Source organism: Ictalurus punctatus, chromosome 12 (genome assembly GCF_001660625.3).
Source record: "Ictalurus punctatus breed USDA103 chromosome 12, Coco_2.0, whole genome shotgun sequence".
Classification (NCBI taxonomy): Eukaryota; Metazoa; Chordata; class Actinopteri; order Siluriformes; family Ictaluridae; genus Ictalurus; species Ictalurus punctatus.
In genome coordinates, this window is record NC_030427.2 from 321473 (window position 1) to 346053 (window position 24581).

The window sequence follows — 24581 nt, forward strand, 5'->3', positions numbered from 1 at the left end:
TGATATGAGACGGTCTCCAAGCGACACGTCCACTTGTGAAAATATCGTAGATCCGGCATAGTTAATAAGCCCCACGGGGGCTCCGTCTGCTATGTCTGTGCCGTCTGCGTTAGTGATTTTGAGACGCAAAAAAACCAAGGTGTTGTTTAGGTCCACATAATCCTCTCCAGTCCCCGCTATAAAAAACTCCAGAGGCGATGTTTCTGATATTGCTGACAACGGTGGTACTTCTATATCTGTATTTTTTTCAATAACGGTCTGTGTTAATGGTACTGTGAATAGGTCCAGCTCGGTTTTTAAACATTCTTCTGACATATTGTGTAGTAAAGACATGGTCTAAAATATTGTTTTAACGCAGGTCTTCGGTCTTTTTGCTGTAGAGCTGGTTGGCGTCTTCTTATGCTTGCGTTTTACAACTGACGATTTCTTTGTGTTATGTTTTCTTTTCTTCGTCGTTTGGCCACTCCTCCGAGTCCCTGGCGGTTTAGATGCTCTTCTGCGAGCCATCACCATTAATCCGGATCCATCTTGAGTGTTATTATTGTTGTTGTTATTATTATTAAATGTATGCGATAATGTATTGTTGGCTCGAATTTAGCCTATTACCCAAAAACATTTAAAACTCAACTTAGAAGCCAATACTCACATCTACCTCTGAACCCAGTTGGAGATAGAAAAAATACACCAGCCGTGAGTGAGAAGAAGCAAGGGTCCAGCTTTATTGTTCCATTCCACCACACGAGATCCACACCGATGAGAATTCTCAAAAGTGATCCCCCTACCCTGAGCTTAAGCTCCAGTATTTATACTGTATTTACACACTAGATAACCCATAGGTTTCCAGAAAAGGCCTATTTCACTTACCCATAGAATTGAAACCAGGGGTTTTACTTTACACATAAAATCAGAACCCAGGCATTTCCAACAACCCAGGAAACAAAAACCCAGGGTTTATAGTTACCTAGGTTGTCAAAAACCAAGATTCCCATTTACCTAGGTTCTCAAAAACCAGGATTCTCTTTTATCTAGGTTCTCAAAAACCAGGATTCTCTTTTACCTAGGTTTTCAAAAACCAGGATTCTCTTTTACCTAGGTTTTCAAAAACCAGGATTCTCTTTTACCTAGGTTTTCAAAAACCAGGATTCTCATTTCCCTAGGTTAAAAAAATGACGTAAGCAAGACGACTAAACAACCGGGAGGGACCTTGGTCTTATCGTTATCTCGAGGGGGGGGGGGGGGGGGCAGCCACCCTTATAACTGGCTTTCTTCATGGTTCTCTAAAAATTAAGGCTTTCCTTGCGAGACGAGAATCTTCACCATCTGAATCATGAGTAAGTTATATTTTCCTTTTTTTCCTGTATTTCTCGTTTATAATTTATTTTCATATTTGCACTATATTTCTTAGTTTATATATATATTTATACTACTTGAAAAGCGGTTTACTGTACTTCCAACTTCTTAATATCATTACAGTTCTACTGTCCTGCATATCCTACTATTCTGTTTTTTTATAGAGTTTCTCTATTACTATAAGATTCTATTAAAGTTATTCATGTGTGTGTATGAGGAAGAGAGTGTGTGTGTATGTATGTTGTGTCTACCTGCCCGCCCTTGACGGTACGAGTGTGTGTGTTTTTAGCACTCCTCAGCTCGTACACTTCTTTTTGACTTTTTTACTATTAGTTAGTTAGTTCCGTCCGCGCAGCGGGGCGCATCGGGCAACAAGCATTCGCCAGTGGGCTCGGTCGGAAGCGTCGATTTCCACATCTTCCCACTTGACATCGAGCGCTCGTAGATCCTCCATGAACGTTCGTCGCCAAGTATTCCGCGGCCGCCCTACTCTTCTCTTCCCTCGTGGCGGCGTCCAGCGCAGCGCGATCTTTGCGTGGCGGTGGTCAGACATCCGTAGAATGTGTCCTGCAAAGCGCATTCTTCGCTCTACGACCATTTCTGCCAGGCTGCGGGAGTTTGTTCTTCTTAGAATTTCTTCATTTGAAATACGATCACGGTATGATACACCGAGTATTCTTCTCAGGCATCGTTGTTGAAACACATTCAGCTTGTGGATGACTGCCCTCGAGCTCTTCCAAGTTTCAGATGCATAGATGGCGGTTGGGATGATGATGCTATTAAACAGGCGAAGTTTGCTGTTGGTGTGGATAGTTCGCCTAGCCCAAATCGGTTGTAGCTGTTGGAAGACTGCAAATGCTCTGCCGATTCTGCGATTGACATCCACGTTAGTCCCACCATCCGTAGCCACAATGCTGCCAAGGTAGGTGAACTGTTTGACTTCTTCGATCAGCTGGTTGCTCACCGTGATCCGCACCGGCGTCATCCGGCCGACGGCCATGACGTTGGTCTTGTCAGTGCTGATCCGTAACCCAACTTTGGCTGCTTCGTGCTCCAGGCTAGTGGTCATCTCCTGTAAGACTTTCCCATTCTGCGCCAATAGCACAATATCGTCGGCGAATTCCAGGTCGGTCAGGCGTCCCTGGCCTGTCCACGGAATTCCAGACGCTGGCTGTGTTAGTGCTCGTCGCATGACGAAGTCCATCATCATGAGGAAAAAGAATGGTGAAAGAATGCAGCCCTGTCTGACTCCAGTCTCGATGGTGAAAAAGGCAGTATGACCTGTGTCCGTCCGGATGCAACAGCTAGAATCCTGATATAAGTTCTGGAAAATGGCGATAAACCGCTGTGGAATGCCATATAGCCGTGCGATGTTCCAAAGCGATTTCCGGTGGACGCTGTCAAACGCCTTCTTAAAGTCTATAAAGTTGACCAAGAGCGGTTTCTGATATTCGGAGCTTTGTTCAATGATGTTTCGGAGAGCAAAGATTTGTTCAGTGCACGACCGACCGCTTCTAAACCCGGCCTGTTCGTCCCGTAGAGCCTGATCGACTGCTCGCAGTATCCGTTTGAGGAGGACGAGACAAAATACCTTGCCTGGAACAGACAGAAGGGTGATGCCTCTCCAATTGTTACAGTCTGCGAGATTACCTTTCTTAGGTAATTTGACGATGACACCCTGTCTCCAGTCATTTGGGACACGTTCCATGTGCCAGCAGTCATTGAGCAGCGTAGTGAGCACCCGTACAACTTCATCACCACCCGCTTTCAGCATTTCTGCCGAGATTTGGTCAAGACCAGGTGCTTTGTTGTTTTTCAGATGACGAATCGCTGCAGCGACCTCAGCATCCATGATGTCGCTCATGTCCACTTCCAGCTCACAGGGAGGAGGAAAGACTGTAAAGTCGTGCGTGGCTACGGGAGCCGGCTGGTTTAGGGTGTCTTTGAAATGTTCCACCCAACGCGCGTCCTGCTCTTCTTTGCTAACTAGCATCCTGCCGGTTGTATCCCTTATCGGCCCAGTGGAACCGCTTCGGGCCCGAGTGAGATCTCTGACCACACGAAAAAGAGTCCTGCTGTCACCCTGGTCCGCAGCCAGTTGTGCTTCAGTGCCCTTCCGGTCCAGCCAGTCCTTCTTGTCTGCTCGGCAACTCCTCTTGACCCTGCGGTCGAGTTCTCGGTACGCCTGCGATGCTTCATTTCGCTCCTCTTCGGTCTTTGCTTGATCGCGCTGACGTTTCTTGACCCGTCTTTCATCGAGCAACGACCATGTCCGGTCCTGAATCCACCGTTCTCGCTGCGTTCCACGCCGTCGACCAATCGTTCTCTCTGCCGTCTCTATGGCAGCATCCTTGATCTGCGCCCATTGTTCTTCGATGCTGGCCGAGTTGTCAAGAATCTGGAATCGATTAGCGAGTTCAATGTGGAAGTGCTCGGCGTTCACGCGGTCCTTCAATTTCTCGGAGGCAAATGACCGAACGGTGTTGCGTCCGGCCACTCTTTTCAATTTTAGTCGGATTGAAGTCACAAGCAAGTGGTGATCAGATCCGACGTCGGCGCCGCGAAAAACCCGTACGTCACGTAAAGCCGAGCGCCACCGTCGATGGATGCATACATAGTCGATTTCATTGTGAGTGGCCCCATCTGGTGACCGCCACGTCTTTTTGTGAATCCGTTTGTGAATGAAATATGTATTCCCGATGCAAAGGTTGTTAAGATTGCATAGGGATAGGAGACGCTCTCCATTATCGCTTGTTACTGCTGCCGATCCATGAGGTCCGATCACGTTTTCCCAGCCCTGCCGGTCGCTACTGAGTTGCGCATTCATGTCGCCAAGGAGGATCTTTATGTCATGGTTGGGGATAACCGTGATTGTGTCTTGCAGCTGGTCGTAGAAGGCGTCCTTCTCTTCATCATCTGCCTCATTTGTCGGTGCGTAGACTTGAATAACAGTAATTTTAGCATGGCGAGACTGAAATCGGGCGGTAATTATGCGATCACTGATCGGTTTCCATCCAACGAGTGCCTGTGCCGCGGTTTTGCTCAGGACCATCCCGACACCGTGCACGTGATGTTCTTTGGCTCCCGAATACAGGACGATCTTCCCGTCGCTTATCATTTTTCCATTACCCGTCCACCTCATTTCGCTGACACCAAGAATGTCAAGCCGGTAATTATCGAATTCGTGCAGAAGCTGCTCCAGTCTCCCACACTGGTACAACGTTCGCACGTTCCAGGTTCCAATTCGTGTGATCGTATTGGCGTCGAGTATCCCATTTTGCATCGGGCGCTGGACGACCTTTCGGCTTTGCTCCAGCACCGTCATCAAGGGAGAAACAGGGTCATCGCACCGGTATTGTTTAGACCGCTGGTTTTTGCTTGTTGTTTCCGTAGCAAGATAGATTTTACGGGATCAGGGTGCTAGCCTGATGCCCAACCCTCCTCCTTTTTCACCCGGGCTTGGGACCGGCGTCGGCGGAGATTTTTACTATTACTGCTCTTAAATTGCTCGTAATTCCAATCCGCCTAATCCCGCTTCTATGTGTCTAGGTGCCCGTCGTCAGTCCCTTCTCTCTCCGTTACTGGACCTGGATCAGGGTTTGGACCTGGATCTGGACACTCATTACCAGCTTGTGCATCTCACTGCTGATATCATGATGCTACTTAACTATCTTCGCAGCACCCCCCCTAAGAATGGAGATCCGGGGTTCCCCCCTCTTCTTCGGTACAGAATCTGCCCCACGAACGTGCGTGTTGACGCCTCTACACAGTCAGACCCAGAACCCCCCTCCAGCTTCCAATCTGAGGATGATGATGTTGTCTTCTCCGATCCGGGCCCCGACCATCCGTCCCTCTTCTCACCCACCAGTCTGCCCGACTCTCAGTGGTCCACTCACTTCACCCACCCTGATTTCCCCATGTCCCCAGGACGCACCCCATTTTCCTCCCCCTCTTACTCTCCTCCAGACTACGCACCCACCCGTCCTGTGAATTACCAATAAAATTACATTTTTACTCATACTCAATCTCCCTCGTGTTTATTTCATGTCATTTTTATCCACAACAGTAATTTAAAAAATTTTTATAACAAAACTTAACCCTGTTGCGTTCAACCCTGTTTCTCATTTAAGAGCAAAATGCAGCCATTTTCTGCAAAGAAACATGATAAAAATGAGATTGATGCCCGAGATGGATGAACCTTTTTTTGAATGATTAAATGCATGTTTTCTTATATTTGCTCTTCATTCATTTATTCATTCATCTTCAGTAAACGCTGCATCATGATCGGGGTCGAGGTGGGTCCGGAGCCTATCCTGGGAACACTGTGCGTGAAGTGGGAGAAGTCATCCTTGACGGAATAACAGACCAGCACAGGGCACCACGCACACACGTACAGTGCATATGCATTAATATCAATTTAGCTATAACCAACCCACCTATTTGTATGTTTTCAGTCAGTGGGAGGAAACCAAAGAACCCAGAGGAAACCCACACAAACACAAAAACAAGAGAATATGCAAAACTCAAGACCCAGACAATAACCCAAGCTCAGGATTGAACTCAGGGCCCTGGGGAGGTGAGGAGGTATACCACCTTTCTATACAACCTATCCTACAGGGTCACGGGGAACCTGGACCTGGATGGTGGATGACAGGGTGCCAGTCCATCGCAGGACACAATCACATACACACACACACACCCACACACACCCATTCATACACTACAGACACTTTAGACATGCCAATCAGCCTACCATGCATGACTTTGGACTGGGGGAGGAAACCGGAGTACCCGGAGGAAACCCCCACAGCACGGGGAGAACAGGCAAGCTCTGCACACACAGGGCAGTGGCAGGAAACGAACCCCCGACCCTGGAGGTGTGAGGCAAACCCTCTGCCTAGCGTTACAAGGGTTAAATTCACCACAATCATGAAATCAGCCCGACCCTAGATAGTATACCGTGTGTACTTGAGTATGTAGTACCTTAGTGTTCAATTTGAAACGTTACCTAACTTTTTTATCTTAAACAGAAATGACAAATAAGTAGCACAATATTTCATGTCACTGAACTGCACCAAAACAGCACCCACAGGAAGCACCATATACAGTAAAACCACAACTGAAAGGAAAAACAAGTGTCCAGTAGCCCACCCTTCATTTTTTTGGTAAATTTAATACATCATCCGAGTCTCAGAAGTACAACGCATCTCACTAAACTTCCCAGTGTGAGCACACCACTCGCACTAAAAGTATCCAAAGTGACACAGCATTAGTAATATGTTTTGGATGGAATGGAGTACATACTTGAGGTAACTTCTGCCAAAATGACTGATTATAACTTCTAAATATTAATTACTACATATGTTTCCATTGACTGGTTTTCAGAAATGGCAAGAGAACATGCATTTCCATCAACTAATGGTTATGTAGAATATCCTGAAAAGAATGTGGCACAATAATGTGAGCAGTACAAGGCAGCTGGTCATAGAGACACAGGAGCACACACACTTGCTGGCACTATTTACTCAGAAATGTGCCTTTTAATGCTTGATTCGCCTCAGTTGTTTCACACCACCTCATCGTAGATCATTTTCCTATAAAAGCACACCAGAACGTTTTATACCTTAATTATGACAATTTTCTCCTCCTCAGCCAAGAGTCAAAATAAATAAATAAATTACATACTTTTTAAAAAAAATTAATAAATAATAAACTTAATATTAACATTTTTTCCAAATATCCGTTCATAGATTTAAAAAATTGTGACGATAAAACCACCAGGATTGAAGAAATATGGCCGTGGATGCAACTCAAGTGTGATAGTATGTAACAGCTGATAGTGATGCTCTGTGGTATGGAGTGTTTATAAGAAGACGGACAGGACATTAAAAAAGTTCACAACCAATAAAATTTATCCAGGTATATAATTACAATTATGTACATTATCCTGTAACAAGGAAATATTAAAATAGACATATTTTTAGAACCATCGTTCAAAAGGCGTGTTGTAAAAAATAGGTTTTGTTGTGATCTCACATTAAAACTGTAAAAGTATGCTTTCTTTTTCTAACGAGAAGACGCATCAATGCGATTTTCTCTCAATGTGTGCGAGACACAACGGGCAACATGGAGGAAGTGAGTGTTACTAAGAAGACGACAACGTTGACCGTACACTCGTATATGTCCTATCTGAATCCTCTCTGGGGGTTGGGGTTTATTAAGTCATAATGTAAGTGCCTGTCTTAATGATCTGTTCTTCTTTTTTGATCATGATCCTCTTGACATTCATCATGCCTTGTTGAGTGAATTCTGATGCTGTTTCAGTCTCATCCATGTCATATCACTCTCTAGTGCATATAACTCCTTTGCTGCTGTTCAATGATGGGTGATAAAACGCCTTTATCGGTACATTTGCCAGCATATTTGCACGCATGATGTTTTCAACATGGCTTTTCTTGGAGCATTCTACTAGGATTTGTCCGGATCCTAGCTTTTTTAACATCTTTAACTGCTTCTGCTATGCCTGTAATGATTTTCTGTATTGCAAATGGAGACAATTTTGTAAGAGGCATGTCTGTTGTTTGTGACCCTAGCAGTATAAATCTCTGCCAGTTTTCACTCTTTTGAAAGTAAATACATCCAGTTCCTGAATCATCATCCTATGTGAACGTGGACCTGGACAGGGCGCCAGTCCATCGCAGGGCACAATCACATACACACGCGCACACACACACACACACACACACACACACACACACACACACACTACGGACACTTTGGACATGCCAATCAGCCTACCATGCATGACTTTGGACTGGGGGAGGAAACCGGAGTACCCGGAGGAAACCCCCACAGCACGGGGAGAACAGGCAAGCTCTGCACACACAGGGCAGCGGCAGGAAACGAACCCCCGACCCTGGAGGTGTGAGGCAAACCCTCTGCCTAGCGTTACAAGGGTTAAATTCACCACAATCATGAAATCAGCCCGAACCCAGATAGTATACCATGTGTACTTCAGTATGTAGTACCTTAGTGTTCAATTTGAAACGTTACCTAACTTTTTTTATCTTAAACAGAAATGACAAATAAGCACAATATTTCATGTCATTGAAATCCTTAAATTTATCACCGAGTGCTTTTCCACACGTGTGCGCTGGAGCTTTCGACCAATCAGAGTGATGCATGCACTGCTGTAGTGATTTGTAATTATTTATAAACACTAAATGTATATGATGTTGCTATTCGACGCAATGATGAAAATCACATCACTGAGGGGTTTACATCCATCCATCCATCTTCTATACCACTTATCCTACAAGGGAACCTGGAGCCTATCCCAGGGAGCATCGACCATAAGGCGGGATACACCCTGGATGCGGGGCACATACACATATACATTCACACACCCATTCATACACTTTGGACATGCCAATGAGTCTACCATGCTTGTCTTTGGACTGGGTGAGGACACCAGAGTACCCAGAGGAACAAATCTTTAATATGTTTCGGGAACAACGAGAGTTGTCTCAAAGTGTGATTCATTCATATTCAACGAATCTTTAATATGATTCGGGAACAACGAGTTACCTCGGAGTGATTCGTCCATTTTCAACGAATCTTTAATATGATTTGGGAGCAACGAGAGTTGTCTCAAAGTGTGATTCAATCATATTCAACGAATCTTTAATATGATTCGGGAACAACGAGTTACCTCGGAGTGATTCGTCCATTTTCAACGAATCTTTAATATGATTCGGGAACAACGAGAGTTGTCTCAATGTGTGATTCATTCATATTCAACGAATCTTTAATATGATTCGGGAACAACGAGTTACCTCGGAGTGATTCGTTCATTTTCAACGAATCTTTAATATGATTCGGGAACAACGAGAGTTGTCTCAAGGTGTGATTCATTTATTTTCAACAAATCTTTAATATGACTCGGGAACAAAAAGCTGTCTCAGTGAGTGATTCGTTCATTTTCAATGAATCTTTAATTTGACTCGGGAATAACGAGTGTCTCAATGTGTGATTCGTTCATTTTCAACGAATCTTTAATATGATTCGGGAACAACGAGTTGTCTCAGAGAGTGATTCGTTCATTTTCAATGAATCTTTAATATGACTTGGGAATAACGAGTGTTGTCTCAACGTGTGATTCTTCTCGTCATCCCAGCGTGTCCCTCAATCAACCACAACATCACTGTACAGCTCGGCTCACTCACACTCATGCCAACCAGGACGGCCAGGAACCTTGGGGTGATTCTTGATAATGGCTTGACCTTTGCAGACCATATCTCAGCAACTGCAAGGTCCTGTAGGTTCATCCTTTACAACATCAAGAAAATCCGACCCTACATCACCAAACAGGCTACACAGATTCTAGTCCAGGCTCTTGGCTCTTGTTATCTCTAAACTGGACTACTGCAACTCACTGCTTTCAGGCCTCCCAGCCAGCTCCATCAACCCCTTCAGATGATTCAGAATGCTGCAGCGCGCCTCGTCTTCAACCAGTCCAAGAGAACCCATGTCACACCCCTCTTCATCTCCCTCCACTGGCTTGCTGTAGCTGCCCGCATCAGGTTCAAGGCCTTGATGCTCACCTACAAGACCTTGTCAGGAACAGCACCCTCCTACCTCAACTCTCTCCTGAAGGCCTACGTTCCCTCTCGCAATCTGCGCTCGATTAGCGACCGACGTTTAGCAGTTCCAACTCAGCGTGGCGCTAGGTCCCTTTCCAAAGCCTTCACTCTAACTGTTCCTCAGTGGTGGAATGCACTCCCAATATCAATCCGGACTGCAGAATCTCTCACCATCTTCAAAAAACAACTAAAGACCCACCTCTTCAATGAACACCTAACAAACTCATAAAATAAATAAATAAATAAATAAATAAATAAATAATGCACTTACACCTCTTCTCTGCACTTTGCTTGTTCTGGAATTCAATTAATAGATCTCGTATGGTAGCACTTATTGTATTGTTCTCTGCTTGATATCGCTCTGCTTGTATCTTTCTCATTTGTAAGTCGCTTTGGAGAAAAGCGTCTGCTAAGTGAATAAATGTAATGTAAGGTAAATGATTTTCAACAAATCTTTAATGTGACTCGGGAACAGCAAGTTGTCTCAGTGAGTGATTCGTTCATTTTCAACAAATCTTTAATATGAATCGGGAACAACGAGTTGTCTCAGAGAGTGATTCGTTCATTTTCAAGGAATCTTTAATATGATTCGGGAACAACGAGCTGTCTCAAAGTGTCATTCGTTCATTTTCAAGGAATCTTTAATATGATTCGGGAACAACGAGTTGTCTCAAAGTGTGATTCGTTCATTTTCAACGAATCTTTTATATGATTCGGGAACAACAAGTTGTCTCAGAGAGTGATTCGTTCATTTTCAAGGAATCTTTAATATGATTCGGGAACAACGAGCTGTCTCAAAGTGTGATTCGTTCATTTTCAAGGAATCTTTAATATGATTCGGGAACAACGAGGTGTCTCAGAGTGTGATTCGTTCATTTTCAACGAATCTTTAATATGATTCGGGAACAACGAGTTGTCTTTGACTGATTCGTCCATTTTCAACAAATCTTTTATATGATTCGGGAACAACGAGTTGTCTCAGAGAGTGATTTGTTCATTTTCAACGAATCTTTAATATGACTCGGGAACAACGAGTTGTCTCAGAGAGTGATTCGTTCCTTTTCAATTAATCTTTTATATGATTCGGGAACAACGAGTTGTCTCAAAGTGTGATTCGTTCATTTTCAACGAATCTTTAATATGACCCGTGAACAACGAGTTGTCTCAGAGAGTGATTTGTTCATTTTCAACAAATCTTTTATATGATTCGGGAAGAACGAGTTGTCTCAGAGAGTGATTCGTTCATTTTCAAGGAATCTTTAATATGATTCGGGAACAACGAGCTGTCTCAAAGTGTGATTCGTTCATTTTCAAGGAATCTTTAATATGATTCGGGAACAACGAGCTGTCTCAAAGTGTGATTCGTTCATTTTCAACGAATCTTTTATATGATTCAGGAAAAACGAGTTGTCTCAGAGAGTGATTCGTTCATTTTCAAGGAATCTTTAATATGATTCGGGAACAACGAGCTGTCTCAAAGTGTGATTCGTTCATTTTCAAGGAATCTTTAATATGATTCGGGAACAACGAGGTGTCTCAAAGTGTGATTCGTTCATTTTCAACAAATCTTTTATATGATTCGGGAACAACGAGTTGTCTCAGAGAGTGATTCGTTCATTTTCAAGGAATCTTTAATATGATTCGGGAACAAGGAGCTGTCTCAAAGTGTGATTCGTTCATTTTCAACGAATCTTTAATATGATTCGGGAACAACGAGTTGTCTTTGAGTGATTCGTCCATTTTCAACAAATCTTTTATATGATTCGGGAACAACGAGTTGTCTCAGAGAGTGATTCGTTCATTTTCAACAAATCTTTAATATGATTCGGGAACAACGAGTTGTCTTTGAGTGATTCGTTCATTTTCAACGAATCTTTAATATGACTCGGGAACAACGAGTTGTCTCAGAGAGTAATTCGTTCCTTTTCAATTAATCTTTCATATGATTCGGGACCAACGAGTTGTCTCAAAGTGTGATTCGTTCATTTTCAACGAATCTTTAATATGACCCGGGAACAACGAGTTGTCTCAGAGAGTGATTTGTTCATTTTCAACAAATCTTTTATATGATTCGGGAACAACGAGTTGTCTCAAAGTGTGATTCGTTCCTTTTCAATTAATCTTTTATATGATTCGGGAACAACGAGCTGTCTCAAAGTGTCATTCATTCATTTTCAAGGAATCTTTAATATGATTCGGGAACAACTAGTTGTCTTTGAGTGATTCGTTCATATTCAACGAATCTTTTATATGATTCGTGAACAACTAGTTGTCTTTGAGTGATTCGTTCATTTTCAACAAATCTTTAATATGACTCGGGAACAACGAGTTGTCTTTGAGTGATTCGTTCATTTTCAACGAATCTTTAATATGACTCGGGAACAACGAGTTGTCTCAAAGTGTGATTCGTTCAATTTCAACGAATCTTTAATATGACTCAGGAACAACGAGTTGTCTCAGAGAGTAATTCGTTCATTTTCAATTAATCTTTTATATGATTCGGGAACAACGAGTTGTCTCAAAGTGTGATTCGTTCATTTTCAACGAATCTTTAATATGACCCGGGAACAACGAGTTGTCTCAGAGAGTGATTTGTTCATTTTCAACGAATCTTTAATATGATTCGGGAACAACGAGCTGTCTCAGAGAGTGATTCGTTCCTTTTCAATTAATCTTTTATATGATTCGGGAACAACGAGTTGTCTCAAAGTGTGATTCGTTCATTTTCAACGAATCTTTAATATGACTCGGGAACAACGAGTTGTCTCAGAGAGTGATTCGTTCATTTTCAACGAATCTTTAATATGATTCGGGAACAACGAGCTGTCTCAAAGTGTGATTCGTTCATTTTCAACAAATCTTTAATATGACTCGGGAACAACGAGTTGTCTTTGAGTGATTCGTTCATTTTCAACGAATCTTTAATATGACTCGGGAACAACGAGTTGTCTCAAAGTGTGATTCGTTCAATTTCAACGAATCTTTAATATGACTCGGGAACACCGAGTTGTCTCAGAGTGATTTGTTCGTTTTCAACTAATCTTTAATATGATTCGGGACCAACGAGTTGTCTCGGATTGATTCGTTCATTTTCAAGAATCTTTAATATGACTCGGGAACAACAAGTTGTCTCTGAGTGATTCGTTCATTTTGAATAAAACTTTAATATGACTCGGGAACCACGAGTGATTCGTTCATTTTTGACCGTGCATGCGCAGCATCTCCATAGGTTCTGTACCGGAACCAGAAATGATTAGTTCACCTCAGGAGTAATATAATTTCCATAGTTCCCATTTGTGTTAGTCCAGAGTTTTGATGACTAAATGCGGAATGAGTGTGTCTAAAGTTTTGATGTGTAGTTCATGTCAAACAGTTTTTACTTGTGCTTATCTGATGGCTAATATGTAGGCACAATGTAGTGTGGCAACTGAAATGTTCCATGACAAGCTGCATTTTGTTGTTGTTGTTGTTGTTGTTGTTGTATGAACTTCAAGAGAAAATAAAAATGAGAGGCTGGTGGGGGATCGACTGTTTATAGGTCTTACAACACAAGTGATAAGAAACTACTTTGTTTCTCAGACTTTCTACAACACAGCTATAAACAGATAAACAGGTATGTGTTGTTCCTTAATAAATAAAAACTGCTGTAGTATAAGAGGAATAAAGCACTTCAGGACATGCTGTTAAAAGAAATAATTCACTTTATTGGTAACAGTTACTTCTCTACATGTCAGGCAGCATAAAAAAGACTAAAACAGTATGCCTGAAATGAATAGATAAAAAAGATAAGATATTAAAAAATAAACAAGAAATCTTCCTAACATTTATAACATTCAGGTCTAAAAAAATGTGAAACACAAAATCATCTTATTATTACAACAAATAATCTAGAGAGCTATAGAGCTACAACACTAAAACATCACTAAAACAGCTCCAACTGTTTGCCCTTCAACAAGGTTATACTTCATTAAATAAGAGCTTCAGGAGAACAGGCCGCTCTTAGCACAGGCAAATATTTGCAGTTTTCCTGTGGTGTGTGTACCTGCCAGTGTGCTGGTCTACACAGAGTCGTAGATATTGTTCCAGCAGCTAACACCGGCCACATGGGTGTTTATGTTTCTTACTCATATAGCAACACAAAGGTGTCGTATTCGTGCCAGAGTATAATAATGAACCCTTTCATGCATCAATCCCATATCTTTATTTTTTGACTTAAAACTGCATGATATATGAAATTTGATTTTGTTTAAATATCTAAATATCACATTTCTAAATAAACGGCTTGTACATGAGTAAAAAAGACTAAAACAGTATGCCTGAAACGAATAAATAAAAAAGATAAGATATTAAAAAAAAAAAAAAAAATCTTCCTAACATTTATAACATTCAGGTCTAAAAAATGTGAAACACAATTCTCCTTCTTATTATTATTACAACAAATAATCTAGAGAGCTGTAGGATTACATTAATTTACAGTAATGCTCTCAAGTGACTTGGACATAATTTACATCTTATATTTTCCTAAAATACACATAAAAACTGTAAACTGTCATTCAATCAAATGTCTATTTTACAAAGATTTTTTTTTGTATCGACTGCATTCAGTCTCTGTCTCTTTGATTCATTTTGTTTGGCAGATTATTTTTCGTAGCACCACTACGGGTTCGTATCACCCACTCAAGCTGTCTTAACAGGTGAGTGATAGCTGCAGCAACGTCCGGACATCAACTTCATCCTGAATAAATCAAATATATAGAAAACAACATTAACGCTTCACATTACACAAACATACGGTAGGGTGCGTCTCGATCAGCTCCCTCGATCCCTAGGTGGCGGATCAGTATATGGTGTACATGAGCTCGGGCACTGGTAAAGACCCTGACTCACTACACATTAGGACACTGGTGACTCAGTTTCCGGTAACATGACTACGCACTCGCGCTGTAAAACATCACCACTGGCACGTAACCTCAACATGCAGGACGGACGTCTTTCTAACATTATATGTCATATTCATCTGTCTGTCATGGTACTTCAAGTAGGATCGTAGACTAGTTAGTAGAGTTTTAAAAAATCATTAAAGTCGTTAGACTCAAATAAACAATATATAGAACGTCAAATAAAGTTAAAAATCGCTAACGTAAGTAACCATTTGAGATCTACAACAACAGCGTTCGTCCGCCACATTGTTCGATCTGAGAGGCTTCTGAAATCATGGCCTCATTTTCAGTAAGGGAAAATAGTGAACATCTAAGCTCCTTGGTTTTCGTGGTGCATTGTGGGATTTTTCAGGGAGCGAACGTGCCAGTGCACACTGGTAGGATTTCGCAATTGAGACAGTCCTTCAAATGGTCCACTCTCTGATCAGTGTCCTGACTACGGACCTGTGCAGCTGATTGAGACGCACCCATAAACTCAAATCCATTACCTCACAAACAAGTCTATAAGCTTCTGACTGCAAATTCGTGACAAAAGAAAAAGTTTTGTTCAGTCATGTGCTGATTATTTTACAACAGGAGCAAGAACAGAAATAAGGAATGAATATAATGAATAATACGGATTAACAATGGTGGCTACACACTGATTTACACCGCACACATTTTATAGTTACACTATGGTGTCAGTGTTTTTCCGTACCTACGGAATTTACACCACATACAGTGCCCTCCACTAATATTGGCACCCTTGGTAAATATAAGCAAGGAAGGCTGAACAAAAGGTCAAAAGGCTCAACAATAAAGACACATTTTCGCAGCATCCTTTACTCATATTTACCAAGGGTGCCAATATTAGTGGAGGGCACTTTATGTTCTTGAACCGTGTGAACAGTTCTTGGTTCTGGATTCCGATTATTGGACCTTATGGTACCACGGCAGTTCTGACTACACTGTAAGCACAGATACACACTCGGGGCTGTTCTTGATGGGAAATCATCTAATCTGACCTGCATGTCCAACGCCAGCTCTAATATAGCGTCCAGTTCCTCTTTCTCTATGCCCAGGTCACTCGTCCTGGACTCTGGAACATCACCTGCTCTCCAGTATGGATCCTGATCGATCGGGTCAGCGTATCCGACTGAGTAGTCCTGAGCAATGAGTGGGAGAATTCATATTAATATTATTTACACACCGAGGTTTTACTTTTAACTGTTTGACTGTTCTCCCAGCATTCCCTTCATACTGCAACATGTACCATCAAACCTTAACATGCCTACACTGGCTAAAATAACGACACTAGCCATTTTTAGTGATCAGAACAGTACATAAACTTAAGAAGGTTTCTCGGTTCTTACAGGGTGATAGCCACTAGGAGAGCAGGAAGCAGCTGGTTGTTGAGAGCATGGCACTGTTGAATCCAAGACGTCTGGGCTACAGCGCTGATACACTGGGGGTGGGAAACATTGAAGGTTAATAAAACATTCATTTCTTGGTAAGACATAAACAACACATCACTAAGATAGATTATTCAGGAACCATATCACAGCTCCTGCAGCCCCTCTGCACACAGTTTTTTGTTCATTCTTTGCAAGGCATTGTGGGACTTCCTGCTTATAGGTACAGACTAATGACATGAAGGACAATCATGTTGTGACACTGGACTGTAATGGTGTTGATACCCCGCTCCTGTACACTCCCACAGCCCTTTTAATTTTATGCTGAGAAGTTTGAGCTGGTGAAAGGGGACACATCCAAGTAAAATATTAGCTGCTAGATAGATATTATTAGCTGTTAATAGATAGTGAAATCCGGCATGCGCACGTTGTGGACTTTTATTTATTTTTGTTTACAGCATTTATTTTCTTTTCTAACTTTAGAACTACGTTGTTCAGGCATTAAACATATAACAGTTGTTAGAATGACTCACTAGAAGACTCTGAATCTCTGAATTATGCGCTGAAGGTTTAACATCAAAACATAGAATCACATCGATATCGTTATCTTCATTTTTATCTGTTAAAAATGGACAAAATATAGATAGACAGACAGATAGATAGATAGATAGATAGACAGACAGACAGACAGATAGATAGATAGATAGACAGATAGATAGATAGATAGACAGACAGACAGACAGACAGATAGATAGATAGACAGATAGATAGACAGATAGACAGATAGATAGACAGACAGAACAACAGACAGATAGACAGACAGAAAGATAGATAGATAGATAGATAGAATGACAGACAGATAGATAGATAGATAGATAGATAGAAACACCAACACTGAAATTGTGAAACAATGGACTGGGCTCCATCCTAAATTGCATTCAATTAAACTACACGTCAGAATAATGCACTATACTACTGTATTTACTAAAGTAGCGTGCAGATCGAATGCTTATACTAATTCAGGCTGAGCTCACAGCTATTATAAAGGGGTCAAAATGTATTAAATCATCACCTGGTGTGTAAAACCCGTACTGTGAGTGATGAGGTGTGTTGCTCCTCTGCTCCTGCTGAGGGACATTACAGGGATGGTGGTAAGGGGTTCCCTGATGTTCAAGCAAGACTGAACCTGAACAGATAGAGACAAGTCAAGTGTTGATAAACTAAAACTACAGATGATGACCGAGGCCGCAAAGTTATCTAGCTGGCACTGTACTAGCAAAACGACGTACGCTTTCTCATCATATTTGTCTATTTTCTCTTTTTTTCTACACATTCCTATATATGCATAATCTTTTTTTTTTATTTTGAGGCTAATGGATTCCTCTATCCAGTCTTTGGAAGGACATGGGCTAAAATGTTTCCAGATTTAAAGAATGCGCACAGTGGCGGAGAAACCTGTGGACTAGGGTTGAGGTGGGTTTCTTCCAGGTTCCAGGTTATAAGTGGAGTGTTCATGGTAAATTGGCACTATGTGTGAACGAGTGTGTTGATGTGTGTGTGCGCACGGTGCTTTGCGATGAACTGGCGTCCCATTCAGGGTGCCCAGTTTTCTCTGGATAGGCCCTGGATCCGTCATGACCCTGACCAGGCTAAAGTTGTTACTGAAGTGAATGAATGAATATATTCTGTCTATTCTTTTCATCTGCTTGTTGAAACACTACCAACCTGTTCTCATTAAGCCAGAGGTTTCCTGTGCTGAATTCTGCATCACGTGATAGAAACGTCTGGGCGTCCTGCCCGTCACCTTTAAGCTGGCGAGCTTGGCCTTATTGAGAGGCGTGCGTCGCTTTATATCGAGCAGGAGCTCGGGCTTATCCCGTTTGAAGTACGGGTTTTGAAAATGGTGCAGTTGGGCTTTAATCGAAGAGTTGTACGACTGCTTGTCCGAGATGTTCGTGCGTTGTTTTTTGAAGCCGTACAGGTTCAGCTGGCGAACGAAACTTATGAAGTCAGTTGTCCTGAAGTACTCAGACAAATGTGTGGGTTGGGACAATAGCACTTCGGCTTCGAATGTTTCCTGATGAACAAGTATCCCTTCCCCGCTGTCGTCCCACCAGACTGAGCAAATCTGGGGATCGTTCACCAAACGCCACAACTTTCCAGGGAAGTAGTTGGGGTTGATGAAGGTGCCAAAAGTTGCATCAGTGTTTTCCATATCAGCTAAAAAGATCTGTAGCCAGAAGGGAGAAAAAAAGGAGACTGAATGTAGCAATTACTCTCTAGCACTAACTAGATAGTAAGTGGCTAGCTAACACATAACACATTCATCTTCAGTAACAGCTGAAAATCACTAACAATAACAAGCTATAGCATTAATGTTGTCAAAATTGACCGTTAGAGCTGTCAAGCAACCTGGACGTAGCCTAAATAATCAAACAAAAACAGACCCAAAGTAATTTCTAAGAGCCACATGATCACGTGTGAAATATTTCCCATATGTGAGATCATACACCTGCTATGTGGTTCCTTTTGATAGTTCTCTGATCCCTTATCGCTTCTCAGAGCCGTTAAAACTGGTCAGGAACCGTTACGCACACGGACCGGCCTCGAGCGTTTAAATTCAGGAGACTGGGCAGGTGGAGGCGCCGGACAAATCCATGAATATCCAATGAGCTCGCGTGGATTTATCCAGTCAGAGTAACCCGTGCCTGTGACGTCGTTCGATCCCAAAGTAAAGTCTTGGTGTATTAACGTGTATCGGAAAATAGTGACGACGCTATTCTGCATATTTTGTAGGAGAAACGGTGAACGTTTAGGTCAGCAGCGGCAAACGTACCGCCCGCGGGGTCTCTGTTATTCCTCTAGCAGGAAAAAAAAACTTTAGGCCAAAAATTATGACAAAATGTGCTAATATATAACTCTTCATTAGCAAACCAAAAATGTGAAGCTGTGGCCTTGTGTCTCTCCAACGAACTTAGGGCTTTCACAGCAACGGGGATGAATACTTATGAAATAACAACTGTAATGTTTTTGTTGTTTAAGTAATGTTTTGTTTTGTAAATATTTTTAACAAATTGTGATTTTATTGTATTACGTATTATTTTAGTGTGTACTGATCCCCCACTTTAATATAAAAGTCAGTTCCAGGTTCCAGGTTGTAACACTACAATATGGTAAACCCATAATCCGGAAAATTTTGATGGAATTGCTGTCTGTTTTTCTTTTTCTTTTTATGTATGTGGGCTCATCACTCAGGTGTGATGATATCAACCTATGACAAAACAATGCTGTGCCGTACGCTTTTAACTTTTCAGTGGATATTATAGAAATTCCCGAGTTCTTAACAGACTGTAATGATTGATTGAGAAATATAAAATGTATATCCATTTTCTATACCGCTTTACTACTGGGTGTCGGGAAAGCTGGAGCATCGGGCACCAGGCGGGGTACACCTGTGAGGGAAATGATTCATTTTTACTTTGTAATAGTGTTGTTCTTGTTCTGTTTCATTCTCATCAGAGGATAAGGCCTAAGAAGGCCATGTCATGTCACTTAGATCGGTACACAAAAGTGTGTCGTGCTCTGCGTTTCATATCTACAGTAGTGGTTCAGCACAAGCGCTTCAGAGCGCTCTCATTAATCTATCCTGCTTCATTCTATCCTGTTTTAACCATCTTTCTGTAATAAACCTTTTTTTTTTACCTTCAGAGGACGTCAGAGGTCTGTGAGTGTTTCTTTGATGATTTCCACAACAATTTGGTCTCCTGGTTGGGCTGTGTGCGTCTTCTCAGGTTTTGTGGACAACAATGATCACTGACCGGTTTGAATCAAAACAAATTTGTAATTTAGAATTTGATGTCATGGGTCGTGATGTCATCGTGTGTTGATGTCATGGTGTATTGCTGTCTGTATGGAAGGGAGTCAATCAGTGCGTTTACATGGACAACAATACTCCACTATTAACCCGATTAAGACAATACTCTGATTAATAAACTACCATGTAAACATGTATATGTAGTGCATGTATATACCTATGAAATGCCATATATTCAGATATATTGAGATATTGCTAAATATCACAATATGTAAATATGTGTGTGTACCACATTCAGTGTTTATTTATCTATTTTATTTTTTAATGTGAATGCGAGAATAAAGAGCGGGAAGTGCGTGGTGTTACAAGAGCAAAAACTGTGAGAGAGAACTTAATTAAGTGCTGGCGCACTGCGTAGTGATGTGTCGTTCGTGAAGGAATCGTTCATTTTGAACGAATCTTTAATATGATTCGGGAACAGCGAGTTGTCTCAGAGAGTGAGCCGTTAATTTTTGAACGCGCATGCGCAGCCACATCCCCATAGGTTCTGTACTGGAAACAGAAATGATTAGTTCACCTCTGGAGTCTTTGGTTCGAGTCGTTCGTTCATCACTTCACAGCCCCACTGCATTCAGAATATGGGGCAGTCACGTGATGAACGAATGCCTCGAGCCTGAAGACTTGAGACGTGAACTGATCAAATGTGACGTGACAAAAGAAGAACGACTCGGATCGGGAAGTGAACTAACAGACTGCTAATGCTAAGCAATTAATCAATCATTTCTGTTTCTCATAAGTTGCATTAGCCTATAGTTTATTTTTTATTCCAAATGTGATCAACGTTTGCGTAAGTACTAGAGGTGTTGGGGAATTTAACATGTAACATTTTAACTTTATTCTGCTGAAATGAACGAAATGATGCAAAAAAGATTCGTTCATTTTGCTGAACGAGATTCAAAGATCCGAGTCAGTAAAATGATCCAAACTGTCTTGTGTTAAGTATGCAAGTCTTTGAACGTTATATATATATATATATATATATATAATAACCTTTCATTTTCTGATGCTCCTGCTTCCACTGTAATGCTCCCTCATTAGCTTTGCTTACAATATCAATATGTATATGAACCGCTGGCCATGAAATTTCTCAAGAGATTTGGTGAGAATCTATTACTCTGGTCCTGATCTTGCTTGTGTACACTGTTTATTACATTTTTGAATGACTTTTCTTTTCTTCATAGAATTACTTTAGGCACTGATAGAACTGTCTTTTTTGTCATATCCAATATGAAAAAATGATTAAACTTGCATTTTTTTTGTTCTTTTACCTAAAGTAACGTGTAACTTTATGGACTTGGCTACATTGTACAGCAGTGCTGTAGTACTTTGGAATGGAACCTTATGACCTTTGACCTGCACTGTGAAAATTCAAATGAGTGTTTTTTTTTTTTTTTGCAGTGTTTAACATGTTTCTGTGTCATGTTTGTTTGATGTTCTGTAATGACGGAAGATCAGCGCAGAATTCACCAGACTTGTGTCGATGGACCTGAGCAAGTCCTTTTATGAGGGTCTTGACAAACACGCCTCAAAGCTGCTGTATTTGTACCGCTCGAGGCGCCATGCAGACATCGCAGAAAGGAGTGCCATACTGGAGAGCCTGGATAAAAATGTGAGTAGGTTTATTTCAAGTGTACTTGTTTTGTAAATACTGTGGTCATTTCCTTTCTTGCTATTTCTCTTGTCCTGCATAATCTGAATATAAAACATTTGTACTTTTGAGGCATCAAATCACAGGAAGAGGGTTGCAGTACTGCTGGGGCTGCCACTGTCCATGCGGGAGAATCCATCTCAGTTCTTACAGATCTGTGAGGTAAGTGTCTGTGAGGAAAGTAAGATGTTGGAAGATATTCGGATAATGGAAGTCCACGTATTGATATGGAGTATTGATATCCACGTATTGATGGAGTTTACCTTGTTTTATTTTCATGAGAGATGATGAATTTCAGGACGTTGTACTGAGTTTTTTTTTTCCACCTTCTGATATTAATTCATCTTGTGTGATGACTAGTAAAGTTAAGATCGGTTCACTCATGCTGTTCTTAAGTCGCTGCGCTTGTGAGGATGTATGTGTGAAAGCACATTTTAAAGTTTGTCTTTGTTTTTAATACAGCACACAGATTCTGAAGAAGAGTTAATCAAGGGCGTGACTGTTGGAATCAGTACAGTTGTGGATGACGAGATGGACCCTATTCCGTGTGACTGCAGTGATGTAGCCCTTGTAATGGAAGAAGTTGTCGTTCTACGCAATCTTGGTGATGTACCAAATACATTTGTCAACTTGATGGGATTGCTTTATGCACGTAACATAAACTACCCCACAAACTTCAAATACACCTTTGAGGTGATTCAGAGGCTGTTCATGAACATCGGAGCTGATGCCTGCAGTGCACGAGTACATTCACTTAAAAATAATCTGCTCAAGTAGAGATGGTGTTATGCATTTCTTGTAAGAGAGATTTCATGTGGTGTTGTGTTGTGTATGTTACAGTTTCTATACCTAAACAGCATGACTTCAGTTTTGTTGTATATTTTCACCTTTAAACACCGGGCAATTGAAATGTAATGTTGTTAGGCAAAAACAGATTTCTGCTTGCTTTTTCTGTTTATTTTGAGAAATTCATGTAATTTCAAGTTCTGCTCACGCCCGAGTCTGCTGACATGCACAGCCAAGCTCCGCCCATGCCCAAGGTTCACCTGGTAACCTCAGAGCCTCAGCCCCCCTGTTCAGCTGCGGTCGTCGCTCAGCCTCCCTGTTCAGCTGCGGTCGTCGCTCAGCCTCCCTACGCCGTCAAGAACACCGGGCAGTTTCCTGGCTCTGTTTGGGACATTCAGCCCAGGGGGATGATGCTCAGCCCAATGAAGTGGGATGACTCATGGCACTCAGGGGGGGTTCTGTCATGATTCCCCCTTGAAGCAGCGTGCTCTAAGCGCGAATGCGCGAGCACCTGCTTTTACGTTGTTGACTGTAATGACATCTGGACACGTGTGTTTTGTTTATGTTTCTGTCTCCTCCCTGTTCTGTCATTGGCTGGGATTTCACGTGGGTCTGAATTGCTCTCAGCTGCTAGCGGTTTAGACGCTGATCATGTCCGCATATATACCACACGCCTCCCAACACACAACGCGGAAGATTGAATGTTTAGAGTTAGTTTAGCTCGTGTCATAGTCATAGTCATAGTCATAGTCACGGTCCATGTTTAGAGTTAGTTCGCGCTGGATTATCCGCTTCCAGTCCCTCGTCATAGTTCGTTTCTTGTTTTGTTGATCGACCCTGTTTTCCGTGACCACGACCTAGATTCCTGCCTTGCCCCGTGTATGCCTGTTTGCCAATCGCCTGACCTCTTGCATGTTTATGGATTACGTTTTGGATCACGTTTTGGATTTGTCTGCCTGTCCCTCTTTCAAATAAACAACTGTTCATCCTGCACTTGCATCCGTCCTATCTCTGCTCCGTCACGATACGTGACGGTGACCTGCTCCAATATGACATTTTGTACATAATATACTTTGCAGGTTTCTGATGTAAAATGATACGAAATAGGATTGTTTACATTAAAATCCATTATATGATGATAATGTATGATAAAGGGGAAAATGTGAGATTTGCAGTCTAGAAAGTCACTTTTTCTCAAAAGTGCCCTGACAAAGCGTGTTTTCATTCCTCCTGTGTGTGCAGACACACGGGGGCGCTACACTGGCTTAAATCACTATACAGTGAGTTTCACGCCTCTGGGAGCAAGGGAAAATAGTTTTTCTAACAAATTCATTATCAGATGTTTAACTTGTTTACATAAAGCCCACCCCATTTCTCCAAAAGATGTTTTTTTTTTTATTATTATTTAATTAAGTTATTTTTATTTTTGCTCATGCAGTATAAAAGAACAAAGTAATGGTACTTAAAAAAAAAAGTAAATGGTTATTATATCAACAACAAAAAATCAAATGTAACAGATGTGCATTGTAAAGGTTTCAGCTCTACTCAGTGAAAATGGAGGGGACATAACAGGTCTTAATACAGATTATAACCCAGATCTAAGTCTAATCAACACTTACATCTAACCACAAAGTTACGTTGACGCTGACGTGAGGAACGGATGCAGGAGTAACAGAAGTGGGTGGGCTCGTCGCAGTGCATGGTCTTCTTAAAGGAGATAGCCTCCTCACGGGGGTTGGTCTTATAGGAGATAGCCTCCTCACGGGGGTCGGTCTTCTTATAGGAGATAGCCTCCTCACGGGGGTCGGTCTTCTTATAGATGTTCTTCTTAAAAGGGATGAGAATCTCAAAAAGGGGATGGGCTTCCAAAAGGGGGTGTGAAAAGGGGATGGGCTTATTACAGGAAAGGGTGTGATTCTTAGAGCAGATAGGCCTGGTAAAGGGGACGGG

The 24581-nt window shown here is 41.7% G+C and overlaps 1 protein-coding gene across 1 annotated transcript; it reads right to left on the reverse strand.

Annotated features, from left to right (window-relative positions):
* Positions 1 to 17276: 17276 nt before the first annotated feature.
* LOC128634120 (heat shock factor protein 5-like) lies at positions 17277 to 20457 on the reverse strand. Its single transcript, XM_053684381.1, has 3 exons — positions 20026 to 20457; positions 18049 to 18553; positions 17277 to 17509 (listed from the first exon to the last, which is right to left on the reverse strand). Exons 2-3 carry the CDS (start codon positions 18536 to 18538, stop codon positions 17343 to 17345), a joined length of 657 nt encoding a protein of 218 aa, XP_053540356.1. The 5' UTR covers positions 18539 to 18553; positions 20026 to 20457; the 3' UTR covers positions 17277 to 17342.
* Between the last annotated feature and the right edge of the window lie 4124 nt (positions 20458 to 24581).